Source organism: Cucurbita pepo, chromosome 2 (genome assembly GCF_057944985.1).
Source record: "Cucurbita pepo subsp. pepo isolate OVF chromosome 2, ASM5794498v1, whole genome shotgun sequence".
NCBI classification, from domain to species: Eukaryota; Viridiplantae; Streptophyta; class Magnoliopsida; order Cucurbitales; family Cucurbitaceae; genus Cucurbita; species Cucurbita pepo.
The window spans coordinates 13,626,675-13,642,951 of record NC_141799.1 but is presented as its reverse complement, the minus strand read 5'-3'; the positions used below and the strand labels follow the sequence as shown (position 1 = coordinate 13,642,951).

Below are 16,277 nucleotides of genomic sequence, written 5' to 3'. Positions count from 1 at the left end.
GATGAACATCAAATAAACTTTATAGTCATATTAATATAATGACACATAGTCAGGAGGAGCTGGACGCGAGCTGACGGCTGGAAGGCGGCTTAGACCGCGCTGAAAGGGAATATGCTGTGCGCGCGTGATGGGCCATCTGGGCTGCACTCATTGGTCGTGGGCAACTGCAGGTGGATTATGGGCTGGGCCGAGGACGAGTTGGGTCGTTTATGTGGGCTACTAGGCCTGCTTTTGTCTGACCATGGACCAAAGGCTCGTATGTTGGGCCGAGTGTGGAATGGGCCGTACGTTTCTGAATTTGGGCTTCGAGTTTTGGAGCTTCGTTCGCTGCCGGTTGGTTTGCAGCTGTTCGGTGCTCGGGTTTGGGGATCTAACCCAACCCAACCCGGATATAACCCGGTTCATTGGCCGGTTAATTAACTGATTTCTTTTCCCCCAAATCCCTCTCATGGGCCGACATGTCGTCTACCTTCAGATTCTTTCATATTGGCCGATAATCGCCCGTCGACAGAAAACTTGGAATCATCAGCCCTGACTCTATCTTGACGGAATAATTCCCATTTTCTGAGGTTTTTCAATTCACTTCGATTCCATTGATCTTGAGAACGCATCGAATTCTTTGATTTCCCAAAATTTCTGTTAGTCTAACGGAGGGATGGAGAAAATGATTAGCATGTTGAAGCCCAAGCCAAATCCGCAGCAGCAGCTGCGGGAATGGCAGCGAAAGCTCCGACAAGAGTGCCGCAACGTCGAACGTCAAATTCGAGGTAATGGATCTGTTTTCGTCTTTTCGATTTCAATCTGGTTCGTGTTTTTATGTATCTTTGCATTACTGGGTTGAAATTTTGATCATCTACCTTTAGGGATTCTTTAATTCTTAATGTTCTTTGATTTGGTTTGGTTTGGTTTATTTTTGCTCGATGGGTTTGGTCCAGATATACAGAGAGAGGAGAAAAATGTTCAGAAAGCTATTAAGGAAGCTGCTAAGAGGAATGATATGGTCTCTGCAAAGGTATGTTAAAAAACTTCAGATTATCTCTGTTTAATTCTCTAATCAGGGGTTTCATCAGAAAGAAAAAAAGTTCTAATATGGGGAAATTTTCCCTAATCCACTTTGGGGTGAGAGAGAGGGAGATTCTAGTAATGGTTGCTTGATTGGAACAATCCATCGTTTGCATTTACCGTGCTGAACTTCTTTTTGTTCTGCTGAGAACTTTGCCTAGGATGGCTGGTTTCATTTTGATCTTAAGGGTTCATATTTTCTTGCTTGCCATTAGGGTTCATCTTGGATATGGACAGTAATGGGATCGTGTGATATGATTCATAATTTAGTACACTGTGTCTAATCCCTTGTTGTTTCTGCATGGTATTATACCCTTTTATCTCTTGTTGTTTAATACTGCCCTGCAATTGTTTTTCAGGCACTTGCCATAGAAATTGTGAGGTCTAAAAAGACTGTGAACCGTCTTCATGAAAATAAGGCGCAGCTTAACTCGATATCCATGCACCTTGGCGAAAGTGTTGGTATGATGCTTTGCATTTCCTAAAGCTTGAAAACTTCTTGGTTTTTTTGCTGTCTTATCTTCTCCCACAACATACTTAAATGTTGAGGTTTTCATACTTTTGAGGAGTCAGGGAGGGATGATTTGATGATCATAGCAAGCTGTATAGTCTAGCTTGAGTTTTTGATAAACAATAGTATGCTGAAATTTTTGTTTTTGTTTTTGTTTATTATTTTTTGATTGTTATAAGTTGTTGAATATGAATAGCAAAGCTTGATGTGGTGTTAAATTTAAAAGTATAGGGAGGGAAGGCGAAGGGGAAGGGCCTCTTATTTAGCACATAATTAATGGCACAACTTTTTATATCGAAGTGTAACATAGTATGATCATTGAGCAATCACCATCTTTATTGATATTTTTCTCAAGTATGTTGAAGTGCGAAATTTGTATTTCTCTAAGAGCTTTGAATGTGATCACACATCTGGGATTCTGGATACCTTTGATCGAATGCCTGCCAATTTTGCAGCCATTGCGAGAACGGTGGGGCATCTTTCCAAGAGTGCTGAAGTTATGAAGCTTGTTAATAACCTGATGAAGGCGCCAGAAATGGCAACTACAATGCAAGAGTTTAGCAAGGAGATGACCAAGGTATCTTTTCTTAAAAATAGAAACAATTTCTAACTTTCTCTTTGGTCGAGGTTATGAATTTAAAGCTGATGTACCCTTGGTCGAACATTATTATTAGTTAGCTCCTTTTTACATGTAAATCAGAATTCTTTTTAATCAGGTTACAGTTTTTTTCATCCTGGTTCTTCATAACTGGGTTGATCTTTTCTTTTCATTTGGTAAAATAAGGACAAGTTCTTACTATTATACTACTACCCTTACTTTGGATTAACACAAAAATGAAACAATCTAATGGTCTGGCCACAGAACACCTCGTCCTAAAGAAAGTATAAGAGAACCTTCCATTCATATAAATTACGAGGAGGCTATAATTACAAAAGAAATTTTGTGGTTTGACCACCACGACGATGTTGTATACTCCCTTGCTCAAATCCTTATGCTCATCTTCTATTTATGGAGATTTATTGAAAGGATGTTTCGTTATAGTCCTTCTGTCAAGTCTTTGTTCTCTGTTTAATTTCCAAACACTACTGAATTTATATGTTCTCTTTGGAAAGTACTACAATGGCCTCGATAATATAGTTGTTATTGATATCTGTAGGCTGGGGTGATCGAGGAAATCGTGAATGATGCAGTGGATTCAGCACTAGATTCTGAGGATATAGAAGAGGAGATTGAAGAGGAAGTCGACAAAGTTTTGTCAGCCCTTGCTGGCGAGACTGCTGCACAGCTTCCAGAAGCAGTCAGGAAGGAAAAGATGAAGCAACCAGCTCGTGCCGAAGTCCAGGAAGAGGTATATAATGCATAGTTTTTAGTCCCCATGAAACTTGATGATGTTCTTGTTCTTTCCATGGAAATGTGAAAAAGAAACGTCATGACATATTTATTCCTTTGCAGGAAGAAGCAATTGCTGAGGGTGTTGACGATGAGGAAGAACTAGAAGAAATAAGGGCTCGGCTTGCAAAAGTTAGATCATAAATTTGATATTTCACATAAGAATTTCAAAACAGTCATAACTCGATTCGAGCCACAACATTACTTCCCTGGTATTTTATGAGAGAGAAAATGAGCGACATATTGAACTTTCTCTTGTGCATGTATGTTTGATCAAAATTCATAAACCGAGAGTATATTTGTCAAATAGATAGGAAGAGGGACGAGATGAAGGTGGAGATGGAGATGGAGACTAACCGTTTGATGTATATTATATCTAATCTGCTCAACAGAATGCAAATGATGCATTGTTCTATCTTCTTATATCTGTATGAATGCATTATGTTTCTTTCTATATCCACACTGTGATCTCTCTTTTCCTTTACAGTACAATAGAGTCTGCCATAAAGTAACTGTAATAGGTGGGCAAAGTTCTGTATATCAGACAAAATTGTCCATTTTCAGATCCTGCAGGCAGTTGGAAGTTTGAAAAAGTAAGTTTTAAGGCTTTAAATATTGAAATGAACCAATGAAAAGAGCGATAGTGGTAATAGGTGAATGTTATACCAATCAAGTAGCAAATGGAGTTCCTTATCTTAGACGTTTCCATTCCATTCTTTAGCAAAAGAAAAGATGAAAAGAGAGAGAGGAAGATGCATGTTGGGTAAGCCTTTAAGGCACGTCAAGTTTTGGTTGTCACATTCTTTTTGCTATAGATTATGATAGTTAGAAAAAGTCACGAATTCAAGCATTTTGATTATTTCAAAAGCATGATAGACTTCTTGTCCTGTTTGATTCCCTTTGGCTCAGCAGTTATGCTTATTCATCCCGTGATGATATGAACAGTAATTGTGTAATGATTCCAGAGCTAATAAAAGAGAAATAGCAGAGCTCACTTTTCTTTTCTGCTTTTCTAGCTCTCTCTCTTTCTGTTTTTTAGTATTTGCTTATTGACTAGAACTTCTTTTGAACTGTGCTTTGCTTTTTTGTTTCTACAACTACCTCCCCAAATCTCCATCCACCCACCCTAGGCTCTGTCTTCTCTCTCTAGCTTTGGAAATTCTTTACTCCAAGTTTGTGTTAGCCTTATCATCCAAGTAACTTTGGTCGTTCATCTGAGATAGAATCTTATATATACCCTCAACCATTGTTGGCAGAGATATCTTTGTACACACACAAAAGAAATGAAAACTTCTTTCTCTCACAGTTGTCTTTCTTTCTTTCTGCTTCTTGCTATTTCATTTGCATCTGCAACTTCTCCAAACCAAGAGCAGCCAACCTTATCTTCAACAATCACCTATCCAATCCTTCAAGCAGAGAAGCTCATTAGAGACCTCAACTTGTTCCCCAAGGAATCCATAAACATTGCAGCAGAAAACCCTTCATTTTCGTCTTCAGGAATTGTCGAGAAAAGTTTTCAGTTCCCTTTCATTGGAAGAAAAAGTCAAGGCCCTTCCGTTCAAGAACTTGGCCACCATGCTGGCTATTATCCCCTTCCTCATACTAAATCAGCAAGGTAATTAAGCACACTTTCAATCAGAGGTTATGCATATTATAAGATTTAATTGGTACTTTTTTTTTTTTTTTTTGATCCTTCATTATAAATTGGATAATGGGATGCAAAAGGATAAGGAGAAAAAATTGTTTTTTCTTTGAATACGAACAAGATTAGTTTCACTCATCTCTCTAGCATTTTGTTCATGCCTGCTATAATCTTGACTGTAAATCTCTTATAATTCAAGTTGTGAATGAATTGCTCTTCATTCTTATTAATTCCAACTTTAGAGACTTTGCATTGGCCTGTAATTCTCAGTTGATGTAGGCTATTTGGAATTTTTATATTCATGTGAAGGATATACAGCTTGTTGAATAAAAAAATATCAAGGAATCTTTTCACTTGTTGGTCATCATTTGAGTCCGTGATCCCTGCCTGTATTTCCCATTTCTCCCAACTTCGGTTTTTGGAAACTTTCACAGGACTGATATATTTTCTTTATTCATGTCATGTGACTCGTATACAGGATGTTCTACTTATTCTTTGAATCAAGAAACAGCAAGAAGGACCCTGTTGTGATATGGTTAACAGGAGGGCCAGGGTGCAGCAGTGAGCTTGCTATGTTCTATGAAAATGGTCCTTTCCAAATTGCAAACAACTTGTCTCTTGTTTGGAATGACTATGGCTGGGATAAGGTAACATCCTGCCCCCATGTCCCTATTCAAAATCACTCTCTTTTACTTCTTCGTCTGATTTTGGTCATATGGATCCTTGTGTGCAGACATCAAATCTTATTTACGTCGACCAGCCTACTGGAACTGGTTTCAGTTACACTTCCGACGATGATGATATTCGTCACGACGAGGAAGGAGTCAGCAATGATTTGTACGACTTCTTGCAGGTAACCACAATTTCGCTTCGGTTTCATCTAGTATAACAGTATCTTGATACATTCTGTAATGGCAAGATATCCTACATTATTGACAAATTGCTTCCCTTACATTTCTTGGCTATACTCATATTCTCAGGCATTTTTTACTGAGCATAAAGAATTTGCTGCAAATGACTTTTACATCACTGGCGAATCGTATGCTGGGCACTACATTCCTGCATTTGCAGCCAGAGTTCACCAAGGAAATAAAGAAAAGCAGGGAATCCATATAAATCTTAAGGTACCTATTATAACATATCTTCTTTCCTCAATTATTTTTATCCAAATTATAAGGTGAATGTTTTATCAGGGTTTTGCAATTGGCAACGGGCTTACTAATCCAGAAATTCAGTATAAAGCATACACTGATTATGCCTTGGAAATGGGATTGATTGGAAAATCTGACTTCAACAGCATAAACAAGTTGGTCCCAGGCTGTGAAAAGGCAATCAAAAGTTGTGGTAACTTTCTAAATATCTACCAAAGTTTTTCTCAAATATATGATGTCATAAGGTATGGCGAAGTAACGTCTTTTCGATACGCTTTTCTCTGTCATGAATCCATCAGGTACTCATGGGGGAAGTGCTTGTGTATCTTCTTATATCATCTGCAACCGGATATTCAGTAGAATCATGGACGTTGTCGGAGACAAAAACGTAAGGACAGACAAACTAAATGATCAAATCTTATAATTGAAGTACCATGTTGTATTTATTTCTTACAACTCTTTCCATTAACTACCATTTTTCTCCGATGAAAAGGCTATCATGTCTTTGTTATGCAGTACTATGATGTTAGAAAGAAATGCATTGGAAATCTTTGTTACGACTTCTCGAACATGGAGAAATTCCTTAACGAAAAATCAGTAAGAAACGCGCTCGGAGTCGGGGATATGGACTTTGTGTCATGCAGCAGCAAGGTGTACAGTGCCATGCTTATGGATTGGATGAGAAATCTTGAGTTTGGCATTCCAGCTCTCATTGAGGATGGAATCAAGGTGTTGGTGTACGCGGGCGAGTATGACCTGATATGCAATTGGCTCGGTAAGTTCTCGATGCTCGCATCTTAAATTGTTCTCCTTTTGAAGTCGAATCGTTTTCGAAGAAAATGTTTCTGAAAGAATTTTTACTATCGTTGAAGGAAATTCGAGATGGGTTCATGAAATGAACTGGTCTGGTCAGAAAGCATTTGCAGCATCCAAAATTGTTCCATTCTTAGTAGATGGTAAAGAAGCTGGCGTTCTCAAAAGCCATGGTCCTCTTGCGTTCCTCAAGGTCTTTCTCTTGCTCCCAAATATGAAATACCAAACATTTGAACATTGTGGATCATATTATTACAGGGATCATCAGAGGTTCTAATTGAATGTGGTGTGGTTGGTTGAACAGGTCCATAATGCAGGTCATATGGTGCCAATGGATCAGCCAAAGGCTTCGCTTCAAATGCTGCAGAGTTGGATGCAGGGCAAACTTGCCTTGGATGAGACAACACATGAACGACTTGCTCCAAAATGACTGCTATCACTCAACTCAATTTCTTCCTTGTTTCAAAGGCTTGATTTCACACACTGATCACTATATGTGTCCAAGTGGGTCGTGGGCGGGACGGTGATGGGGATGAAGAGTATAATCTCATTCCTAACCCTATTTATCTAACAGAAAAAAAAAAAAAAAAAAAAAATGTTCTCCACTCTCTTCCCCGCTCCTCGGCTAAACAGAAAATCCATTCTCTATTCGGGCTAGCTAGGTCCTCCCGTGGGTAAAATGGACATCTCTACTCATGAACCAACACATATATCCTTTTAAAAGTGAATCATCAACCTCTAAAATAATAACTTGTGTATTGTGAACTAGTATAAGTAGATTCTCGTATAATCATAAGAATACTCCAAGCTTACGTCCAATTGTTAGTGCGTTACTAATTATTCAAATTTAGCACTATACCGAATCAATCATCAAATAAGACAAGAATATATATATATATATAAAGGGTAGGTTACCCTATGAATATTATATAAACCCTAGAATAGTAATTGTAAATAGTAAATAGGTAAATAGAAGAAAGTAGTAAAAATTGAAGTATTTTGGTTTCTAGAAATGGGCATTAACATAAATAGAAACTGGGCATAAACATGAAGCTTCCCTAAAAGAATATTGATAGGCATAAAGATGAATCAATAAAAGGATGAAGAAAAAAAAGAATACCAAAAATGTATGGTTCTTTAGGGCACTGACTGAATAAGAAGGTGAATTTTATGTGCAAATATAGATAGCATCAGCTCAACCCTACAAAAATAGGATTTTTTTTTAAGGCAATTGGGGATTTGGGGTTGCACTTTAGGGCACTGTTTTTTAGCTTGGATGTGTCACAAAATGGCCTATATTTTCATGTGTCATATCACTTCATCACCATATCATTGTAGGGTTATTATTATTATTTTAATTTCAATGTGCTTCAGAAAATACTCTATATTAACTTATAACCGTCTAAATCCACCGCTAGCAGATATTGTTCGTTTTGGCCCATCACGTCATCGTCAGCCTCACGATCTTTAAAATGCGTTTACTAGAGAAAGATGTTCACACTCTTAAAAGAAATGTTTCATTCCCCTCTCCAACCGATGTAGGATCTCATACGATCATAGGAACAAAATAAAATGTGTTTGGCTCAAAGCAAAAAAAACATGTAAGTGAGGTTATAATATCTCGAAAGAGTTTGTGTAATAACTCAAGTCCACCGCTAGCAGATATTGTCCTCTTTGATATTTCCCTTTCAAACTTTCCTTCAAGGTTTTTAAAACGTGTTTGATCGGGAGAGGTTTCCCACACCCTTATAAAGAATATTTCGGTTTCCTCACTAACTGATGTGGACACCGTTTGTGTTAGTCTTTACTCTTCAAAAAAAATCTTTTTAAAATATATTTTTAAAAACTTTTAAAATTTAGCTAATAATACAAATATTTTGTAAAAATATATATATATATATATATATATTGAGTGTTGGTGATAGGTAATAGCTTCCTAGTTGTGACACGTTTTGGTGTGGAGTTCCAATGCTTTGGTGCTTTGATTTAGTGGTTAGGTTTAGGCGCATTTATGTGTTAGGTTTTCTATTTTTCTATCACTTCATTTTCAGGGCTTTCTTCTTTAGCCCATTTTTTTAGATTTAATCCATTTCTCGTAACGATCCCGCTTTCTAAAACCCTAAATCGATCGATCATAAAATGTTCCTTTTTACTTCTCAACGAGATATACATTCAATATACAAAACATGTCTCTACTTAATTCTACCTTAAAAAATATTACTCGGGAGACCTTATCTTCACTAATTACGGTTTTTCGTCTTTTAAGGTTCACTTTTATCGTAGCATGAAAATTCATTATACACCCAATCAATTTAACCTCTAAAGAGTAAATCTAGCCTCTGATTCCCGACGTTGTCAACGGGTAACTTTTGTCAAAAAAAAAAAAAAACGTTTAATCTCTTAAGGTATCCTCATCTCTTTCTCGATACCTACATTCCTACTCAAGTCTCATGCATGAATCTATTAGACACAATGTTTCGAGTCTTATTAGATATAAAATTAAATTAATATAGAACCTATACATCAAGTTTTGAAATTTTGAATGCATCAAGGATCACAAAATTGAAAATTTATGAATCAAGAACGAAAATTTCATTTGTAGCAATCCAAACTACGAACTCAAGAACTTTTGTAGCATGTGTAGTTATGAATCCATAAATTCTCTCTCTCCATTGATTATACGTTGGCTTCCATGTCTACGTAAGAAATCATGAACCTCTACAATGATATGTTATTGTCCATTTTGAACACAAATTTTCATGGTTTTACTTTTAGTTTCCCTGAGAATGACTCGTACTAACAGAGATAGTGTTCCTTACTTATAAATCTAGGACGTTTCTCTTCATTATTAGTTTTGTTGTTTAAAGCCTAGAGGCTTTGGATGCTTTTGAGATGGGGGAAAGAGTGATAAAGAGTAAGGGTTTGGTGTACTTAAGGCTGCCAAATTTGATATATATAAGCACAAGAAGAAGGAAGGGAAGGGAAGGGAAGTTGGGACAGTCTAGGTAGCTTGCTCCCATAGGAGTTGGAGAACTGTTTCAAGCTTTGTCTTTCATTTTCACTTACTGTTTCACTTTTGAGCTGTTTATAAACCATCTTTCCATCTCTCCCCCTACCTATTATTACACACTAAAGCACTTCAAAACACTTCTCCTTCTCTTCCACCACTTCCACACAGACATGGGAAGATCCCCTTGTTGTGATAAGGCCAATGTGAAGAAGGGCCCTTGGTCCCCTGAGGAGGATGCCAAGCTCAAGGCTTACATTCACAACCATGGCACTGGTGGCAATTGGATCTCCCTCCCTCAAAAAGCTGGTAAAAAAATCACTTTTTTAGGGGTTTTTAGGGTTTTTTTTAGGGTTTTTTTAGGGTTTTCAATCTCTAAGTGGGGTTTTTGAGTGTTTTTTTGTGTTTTTCTTGATGGGTTTTCTCTTTTTGTTGGTGGGTATTTGAAGGTTTGAAGAGATGTGGAAAGAGTTGTAGGTTGAGATGGCTTAACTATTTGAGGCCCAACATTAAGCATGGAGGCTTCACTGAGGAAGAAGATAGAATAATTTGTACCCTATATTCCACTATTGGAAGCAGGTAATTTCTTTGCATGCATTTTTCGTTAAGCTTTTAAGTCGAGCGGTGATTTTTCGAATCTTGTTTAGGGTTTGGATTTAACTAAAGAAACTCGTAGGTGGTCGATAATTGCTACTCAGTTACCGGGGAGAACGGATAACGATATCAAGAATCATTGGAATAGCAAATTGAAGAAGAAAGTTATAGGAATGGAGAAAAACCCTCAAATCATCCCTCCTACTACAATGCCATATTCTTCTCATCATAATGATCATCAAGTTTCATCATTTCCAGCTCAACCACTCAGTTCAATCCCATCAAATTGGTCAAACGACAACGACAACGACGACAACAACATCGACAACATTAGCCCTTGTCTTGTCCCAACACAAGAATCCAACATGAACAGCTTATTGAGCTCGTTGATGTTTCAGCATAATCAAACCCTAGATGCAAGAAGCTGCACTCAAATCAACAACACTTCAAGAATCATGATGATGGGGTTTCAGAATCAAACCCATAATTACAATTATTATTATGATGCTATGAATGATGAAGAACATAACAACATATGCTTCAATGGAGGAGGAGGAGGAGGAGGAGGAGGAGGAGGAGGAGGAGGAGGAGATGATCATGTTCATAGCACCACCAGCTTGTTCCAATGCATGGAGGGAAAGTTCATGAAGTTCTAGTGCATTAAGAGGATGTTTAAAGGAAGGGTTGGCTTGATTTTGTGGAGTTTGTTTGTTAATGAAGGGAAATTAATGATGTGAAATTGTGGTACGGTCTTATCGGATGCAGTTTGATTCAAAATTCAAAGCTATAGTGTTTGATGAAAACTAGAAGTGGTGTTGTTGTTGTTGTTCTTAATTAAAAGTAATGTATTTTGGTGTCAAAATTGGTTTGAGGGCCATGATGTTTTATAGGCGACTGGTGGAGCTATGGAGCTATTGAAGAGACATTTCAGGGCCTGCAAAATCACTACACTTTCAAGAACTTGATGGGATGCTTTTGACCTTTTCAATTCATTCACCCTTTTGCTTCCTTTTGTTTTTAACTCTAAACTTGATCTCGATCTCGATCTCGTTCCGAAGAATAACGTTCTCTAGAGTCATGTAGAACGGACACTAATCGTATCATAATATCATTTACTCTTTGAACGATCTTAGATTTCGTAACATGTCGACTAAATTGTTCATATTAAATTTTAATGATTAAAGTTTAAATTGTTACGGGTATGAAAGTTTAGAGATCATAAAGTGTTTACGACCTATTTATTATATACTAAAGTGTTTGAATGAGAGGCTACACGAGTTGAGTTGAATCAAATAAGAGGAATGATATACCTTATGATTAGTTATGATCCAAAGCCACGCCAAACGAATATGAGTAATGGGTATGGTTGATATTTAGTTTTATTTGACGAGTTCATTTGTTATGTTTTTTTTAGAGTGATTGGTGTCACGATCATGCTTGTTTAGAACGTGTTGCATATGGGCACATGTCATGTTAAGGCCCATTAAACCCTTTTCTTTGCTTACATATCTTCAATGCAATTGACCCTCTCAAAACACGGTCTGAGGCTTGACTATACATTTGAATGGTCCACGAATACAATTTTAAGACTGACTTGTTCACGAAAAGTATAAATGTTCGAAATATTTTTTTTTTATTCTTCTTTAAATAAAATTAAAAAAAAAAAAAAAAAAAAAAAAAAAAAAAAAAAAAGGAAGAAAAACAAAAGGAGAGAGGAAAAAGACGAAATTAGCCATCTATTTTATGGAGGTGACAGGCAAATCCCCATTGGGAAGCACTCCCAAAAGAACTCTCAAATTAACTTCCCCTTATCCACAAATCAAAACAGTTCTTTTTTTATTTTTAATAATTTATTGAACTTATTGGAATCAAAAGTGAGAATAAAAGCCTGAGAATTTGCTTTAGAACAAATACCAGTTCATGTAACGTATAGATCAAAGTTGAGTATATTCTTTCCAACAGGGCAAGAATGTGACTAAAGTTTGCCCGACCGAGCAACCAGAAACCACAAACGAAACACGTCGACCATAGATCGTACTGCGTCGAAGAAACCAGTCCCTTCAAAAGAAAAATGATAATAGTAATAAGTTCATGACTTCAACACAAGGATTATATTAACGAACACTACCAAATTACACTAGCCAGCTCCTGTGTGTTGATTTCATTCACTTGCATATCCATTTGCATGCTTCTAATAACAAAATCAACATCATGGTACCTAAAATCTATTTGGTCTAGAAATGCACGGAGTTTAAGCAAGACGACGCGCCCTTAACTTACCGTAAACTAGTTCATTTGATCTCAAGCAGCGTTAGTAGTCACGTTTCCGATAAGTTTGAGGTCGAAGATTTCAATCCAGTAGCCATCAGGATCCTTTATAAATGCAATACCTTTCATCTTGCCTACAATAAATTGGAAAAGAAATAATATAAAAGACAGGTTATCATTTGGGGTGTTAGCAATCTCAAAATTACTATCATTTTGACAGCGGCGTTCGACTACGTGCTCCCTTACCGTCATCTGGTTTCTTAACAAATTCCACTCCTAGGCGTTCAAATCTCTCGCACGCCTTATACGTGTCATCAACAGTTATACCAATGTGTCCTGAAAAGAAAAATAGAGGATAAGTCAGAAGAAAGACATCTAAAAACAAAATCTTGGTATATGAGATCGTAACATGTAGCTTATAATCATGTACTCTGTGTGTGAAGTTCATCATACAGCATAAAACATTTACACTTGTAGCTCACTGAGTCACTTTAAATATATGGCAAAAATGAAACAAATTAAGAAATAGACACGAACTTGATACAACAATGACTTGCAACCTATCATATTCGGAAAAATTATGGCACGAACACAACAAGGAGTTGATCGTAGCTGTCTTCAAATATAATCGCTTATGTGTTTATGTTATTTAAAAATTTAAGCAAATTCAAATGTTGTGAACATTTTCTACCAATGAAATAAAATCAAGCATGCTATAAATTATGCCACGAAACCCATGGAAATTCAGGAATCCTAGGAGAATAATAGGTTTGAAGACTCGACAGCAGTACCGAGCGGAAGACATGGCGAGAGAGGCTCGCAAATTAAACATTACTTTACATCTTCCCATACGAAATTAAGTTTTAAAAGTGAAATCTATTTAATTGCTAAGGTTTGCCTTCAAAGTCTTGCATAGAGAACTATCCTAGAGGTGAGTCTTTTGCTGATTTGGGAAGGTCTTAATCCCAAAAGGACCAAATTCTTCGTCTGGACAGTAGCTTTAAGCAGTCTTAATACCTCTAACAAGATCAAAAGAGAAAATCCAAATCTCTTCCTTCTTTTACAAAAGATGCATTTTTAATGTTATGAGATCCACGTCGGTTGGAGAGGGGAACGAAGCATTCCTTGTAAGAGTGTAAAAACCTCTCCCTAGTATACGCGTTTTAAAAACCTTGAGGGGAAACCCAGGAGGGGAAGCCCAAAGAGGACAATATTTGCTAGCGGTGGGCTTGAGCTGTTACAAATGGTATCAGAGCCAGACACCGGGCGGTGTGCCAGCAAGGAAGCTGGGCCCCCAAGGGGGGTGGATTATGAGATCCCACATCGGTTGGAGAGGGGAATGAAGCATTCCTTGTAAGAGCGTGAAAACCTCTCCCTAGTAGACGCGTTTTAAAAACCTTAAGAGGAAGCTTAGAAGGGAAAGCCCAAAGAGGACAATATCTGCTAGTGGTGGGCTTGGACGGTTACAAATGTCCTTGCCAAATGCATTCCTCTTGCATCAGTAGGTCTACTTCATTTTATTATAAGAACAAAAAAACTACAAAGTTAGCAAGAAAAGAAGCGTCGGAAGGAAGTTACATACCAAAGCCACGAGGATCCGAGTTCCCATTATGATATCCTTTAAATTCAGGGTCACTTTCAGTACCCCAGTTGCTGAAAGAAGATTATGACTGTCAAATTTTAATCGAAAAAGACACTTCGAAAGACACCAAAATGAAAAGCTCCAAATAGAAAGCATAGTCTCACTGTGTTAACTCAATTGTAGCCTTCCGACCAAAAGTCCAGACCGTTCTGTCAACTGCGTTGTCTGGGGCAGAAGCAACATCCTAAAGCACCATATCAAAATGTTCTAGATATGAAACTGAGATGTAATGAAATCTAAATTTTGTGTATAGAACGCAATTATCTGCCTATACATACAAATCAAAGTACAGCGACATCAAAAAGCTGTTATAAATGCTCCTAGATCATTATAGCGAACGAAGATTACCTCATAACCCAAGAAGTACAAGCTAAACTTCATTTCAGGAAAATCCAGCCTCTTGAGTAATCTACCATTGTTAAAAACAGTGTATTAATTTCTGGGGTCGAATTTATTTGACCGGAATTGCACAGGTTCAATCGAAATCATTTCATACTCAAAACTTAATACAACTTCAAGTACTCACAAGACCAAAACGCTCATAATACTCCCAAAAAATTTCCACAGAAGAATCAGAAATTCATTTTACAATCATCTAAAACAAGAAATATATGAAAAAAAAACTTACGACATGCCCAGAACTCGAGAATAGAAGTCAAGACTGGCTTTAGGATCCTTAATCCGGAACATCTGCGAGCATTTTATAGAAGGGAATCAAGTTTGAGTAATTTATAGATGGCCCAAATTCAAAATTAACCGGATATTGAACACAGAAATGGGTATTATAGAAAATCGGAAGCAATCTTACAGTCTGTTGCATGATGTAACCTTTAGTGGCATCATCGGGGGTTGCGTGAAGTCCCGGATTGTTTGCGGGAGATTCTTTAGGAGCCGAAGCCATCGAAAAGGGTCTCAATCGATTCAATCTCTACAAGAAAAACCAATTTTAAGAACTCAATAAGGAAGGTAGTGAAAGGGTAGGTCATTTGGCCAAGAAAAAGCAGCAAAAAACAGCTGATCTGAACCTCGATTCTACTACTTTTGGGGAGCATAAATAATGGGTTTAAAGAAAATCTCGACGCAAACCCCAAACGAGATAGACGGGGTAAAATGGTAGCCATTGATAAGGAAGCCATGGAGGATTTGATTGGTTTTGCTTACCTTTTCAGAGCCCACTCTGGTTCTCCGTGCTATCACTCGGATATGCGAAGCGTCTGGATGGGGCGGACGGCAGAATTAGAAATTAAAACAGTAATTGGCTTTTTTTTTTTTTTTTTTTTTTTTTTTTTTTTTTAATATATAGAATAAGCATAAATTAATAAAAATGTCAAAATATTCTTAAAAATTTCTAAATTTTTAATAATATCTTTAAATTTTTTTAAAAAATCTAAAAAATAAATTTGGGATAAAAAATTACTACTTTAATTTTTAAAATATCATTAATATCGTTCCACTTCTAAAAAAAAATTAAAAAAAATACCCATAAAATTTTAAAAACAACATTAACACTATTTACCTGTATAAATAATAAAAAATTTTAATTTTTTTTTAATTCACGCCTCATATATTATCTCCATACGTTTTAATGTTATGAGAATTTTGTAAATATTTTTTAAACATGATAATATATTTTTGAATTATTTTAAGAAAAGTTTAAAGGTATTTTTAGAGTAAAAAAAAAAACTATTAATAAAAATTTTGAAAATTTAAGTGTATTTTTAAAATAATTTTTTTTATATAAAATATTAGCGCGGATATTTTTTATATTGTCCATCTTGATTATAAGCTCGGGTGGCTTTGCTTTGGGCTTCTCAAAACCTCGTACTAATGGAGATACTCAAATGTCTAACAAAAGACCCATGATTACTCTCTCCATTCTCCGTTGATAAAGAGGCTTTTGGGGAGCCAAAAACAAAGCCATGAGAGCTTATACTCGAAGTGAACGTGTTCGTCTAACATGATATTAGAGTCATGCCCTAAACATAGTCGTGATAATAGATGGGTAAATCTTCAAATGTCGAACAAAGGACTCCAAAAAGAAAAAGGAGTCAACCTTCCTCGAAAGCATAGTAAAAAATGACTAAGACTCCAAATGAGTCGTTGTTGGAGGAGAGGTGTTAGATGATAAAAGTTCCACGTCCCCTGATCAAAATGACAGAGAGTGAGTTTAGTAGATTTTAATAATATTCAACTTTTA

The 16,277-nt window shown here is 36.6% G+C and overlaps 3 protein-coding genes and 1 pseudogene across 5 annotated transcripts; 3 read left to right on the top strand and 1 right to left on the bottom strand.

The window, feature by feature from the left end:
- The first annotated feature begins 444 nt into the window (after window positions 1-444).
- On the top strand, window positions 445-3,417 carry LOC111785600 (vacuolar protein sorting-associated protein 24 homolog 1). Its single transcript, XM_023665982.2, has 6 exons — window positions 445-767; window positions 936-1,012; window positions 1,422-1,524; window positions 2,029-2,150; window positions 2,731-2,922; window positions 3,027-3,417. The coding sequence occupies exons 1-6, from the start codon at window positions 656-658 to the stop codon at window positions 3,105-3,107; spliced, it is 687 nt and encodes a 228-aa protein (XP_023521750.1). The 5' UTR covers window positions 445-655; the 3' UTR covers window positions 3,108-3,417.
- Window positions 3,418-4,008: 591 nt separating this feature from the next.
- Window positions 4,009-7,337, top strand: LOC111786532 (serine carboxypeptidase-like). The gene is made up of 9 exons (XM_023666777.2): window positions 4,009-4,578; window positions 5,084-5,252; window positions 5,339-5,458; window positions 5,586-5,729; window positions 5,799-5,949; window positions 6,056-6,144; window positions 6,273-6,531; window positions 6,629-6,762; window positions 6,874-7,337. The coding sequence occupies exons 1-9, from the start codon at window positions 4,247-4,249 to the stop codon at window positions 6,997-6,999; spliced, it is 1,524 nt and encodes a 507-aa protein (XP_023522545.1). The 5' UTR covers window positions 4,009-4,246; the 3' UTR covers window positions 7,000-7,337.
- Window positions 7,338-9,551: 2,214 nt separating this feature from the next.
- LOC111788482 (transcription factor MYB8 pseudogene) lies at window positions 9,552-10,826 on the top strand (annotated as a pseudogene). Its single transcript, XR_015419882.1, has 3 exons — window positions 9,552-9,885; window positions 10,026-10,155; window positions 10,253-10,826. The product of XR_015419882.1 is annotated as a transcription factor MYB8 pseudogene (transcript).
- A 1,219-nt stretch (window positions 10,827-12,045) lies between these two features.
- Window positions 12,046-15,365, bottom strand: LOC111787490 (lactoylglutathione lyase family protein / glyoxalase I family protein). 2 transcript variants are annotated; one of them, XM_023667466.2, is made up of 9 exons: window positions 15,242-15,365; window positions 14,889-15,008; window positions 14,709-14,770; window positions 14,429-14,489; window positions 14,185-14,264; window positions 14,021-14,091; window positions 12,685-12,774; window positions 12,451-12,572; window positions 12,046-12,228 (listed from the first exon to the last, which is right to left on the bottom strand). In XM_023667466.2, the coding sequence occupies exons 2-8, from the start codon at window positions 14,979-14,981 to the stop codon at window positions 12,472-12,474; spliced, it is 558 nt and encodes a 185-aa protein (XP_023523234.1). In that variant the 5' UTR covers window positions 14,982-15,008; window positions 15,242-15,365; the 3' UTR covers window positions 12,046-12,228; window positions 12,451-12,471. The 2 variants fall into 2 exon arrangements, with proteins under 2 accessions (XP_023523234.1, XP_023523233.1); XM_023667465.2 differs by having other exon boundaries at window positions 15,106-15,247.
- Window positions 15,366-16,277: the final 912 nt, after the last annotated feature.

Coding starts and splice junctions, on each gene's coding strand:
- LOC111787490 (XM_023667465.2), bottom strand. CDS start 15,216: ATGGCTTCCTTATCAATGGCTACCATTTTACCCCGTCTATCTCGTTTG. Junction 14,771..14,888: donor GTTACATCATGCAACAGACT/GTAAGATTGCTT, acceptor AAATGCTCGCAG/ATGTTCCGGATTAAGGATCC. Junction 12,573..12,684: donor TGTTAAGAAACCAGATGACG/GTAAGGGAGCAC, acceptor AATTTATTGTAG/GCAAGATGAAAGGTATTGCA.
- LOC111786532 (XM_023666777.2), top strand. CDS start 4,247: ATGAAAACTTCTTTCTCTCACAGTTGTCTTTCTTTCTTTCTGCTTCTT. Junction 5,459..5,585: donor ATTTGTACGACTTCTTGCAG/GTAACCACAATT, acceptor TCATATTCTCAG/GCATTTTTTACTGAGCATAA. Junction 5,950..6,055: donor AAAGGCAATCAAAAGTTGTG/GTAACTTTCTAA, acceptor TGAATCCATCAG/GTACTCATGGGGGAAGTGCT.
- LOC111785600 (XM_023665982.2), top strand. CDS start 656: ATGGAGAAAATGATTAGCATGTTGAAGCCCAAGCCAAATCCGCAGCAG. Junction 768..935: donor CGTCGAACGTCAAATTCGAG/GTAATGGATCTG, acceptor GGTTTGGTCCAG/ATATACAGAGAGAGGAGAAA. Junction 1,013..1,421: donor ATGATATGGTCTCTGCAAAG/GTATGTTAAAAA, acceptor ATTGTTTTTCAG/GCACTTGCCATAGAAATTGT.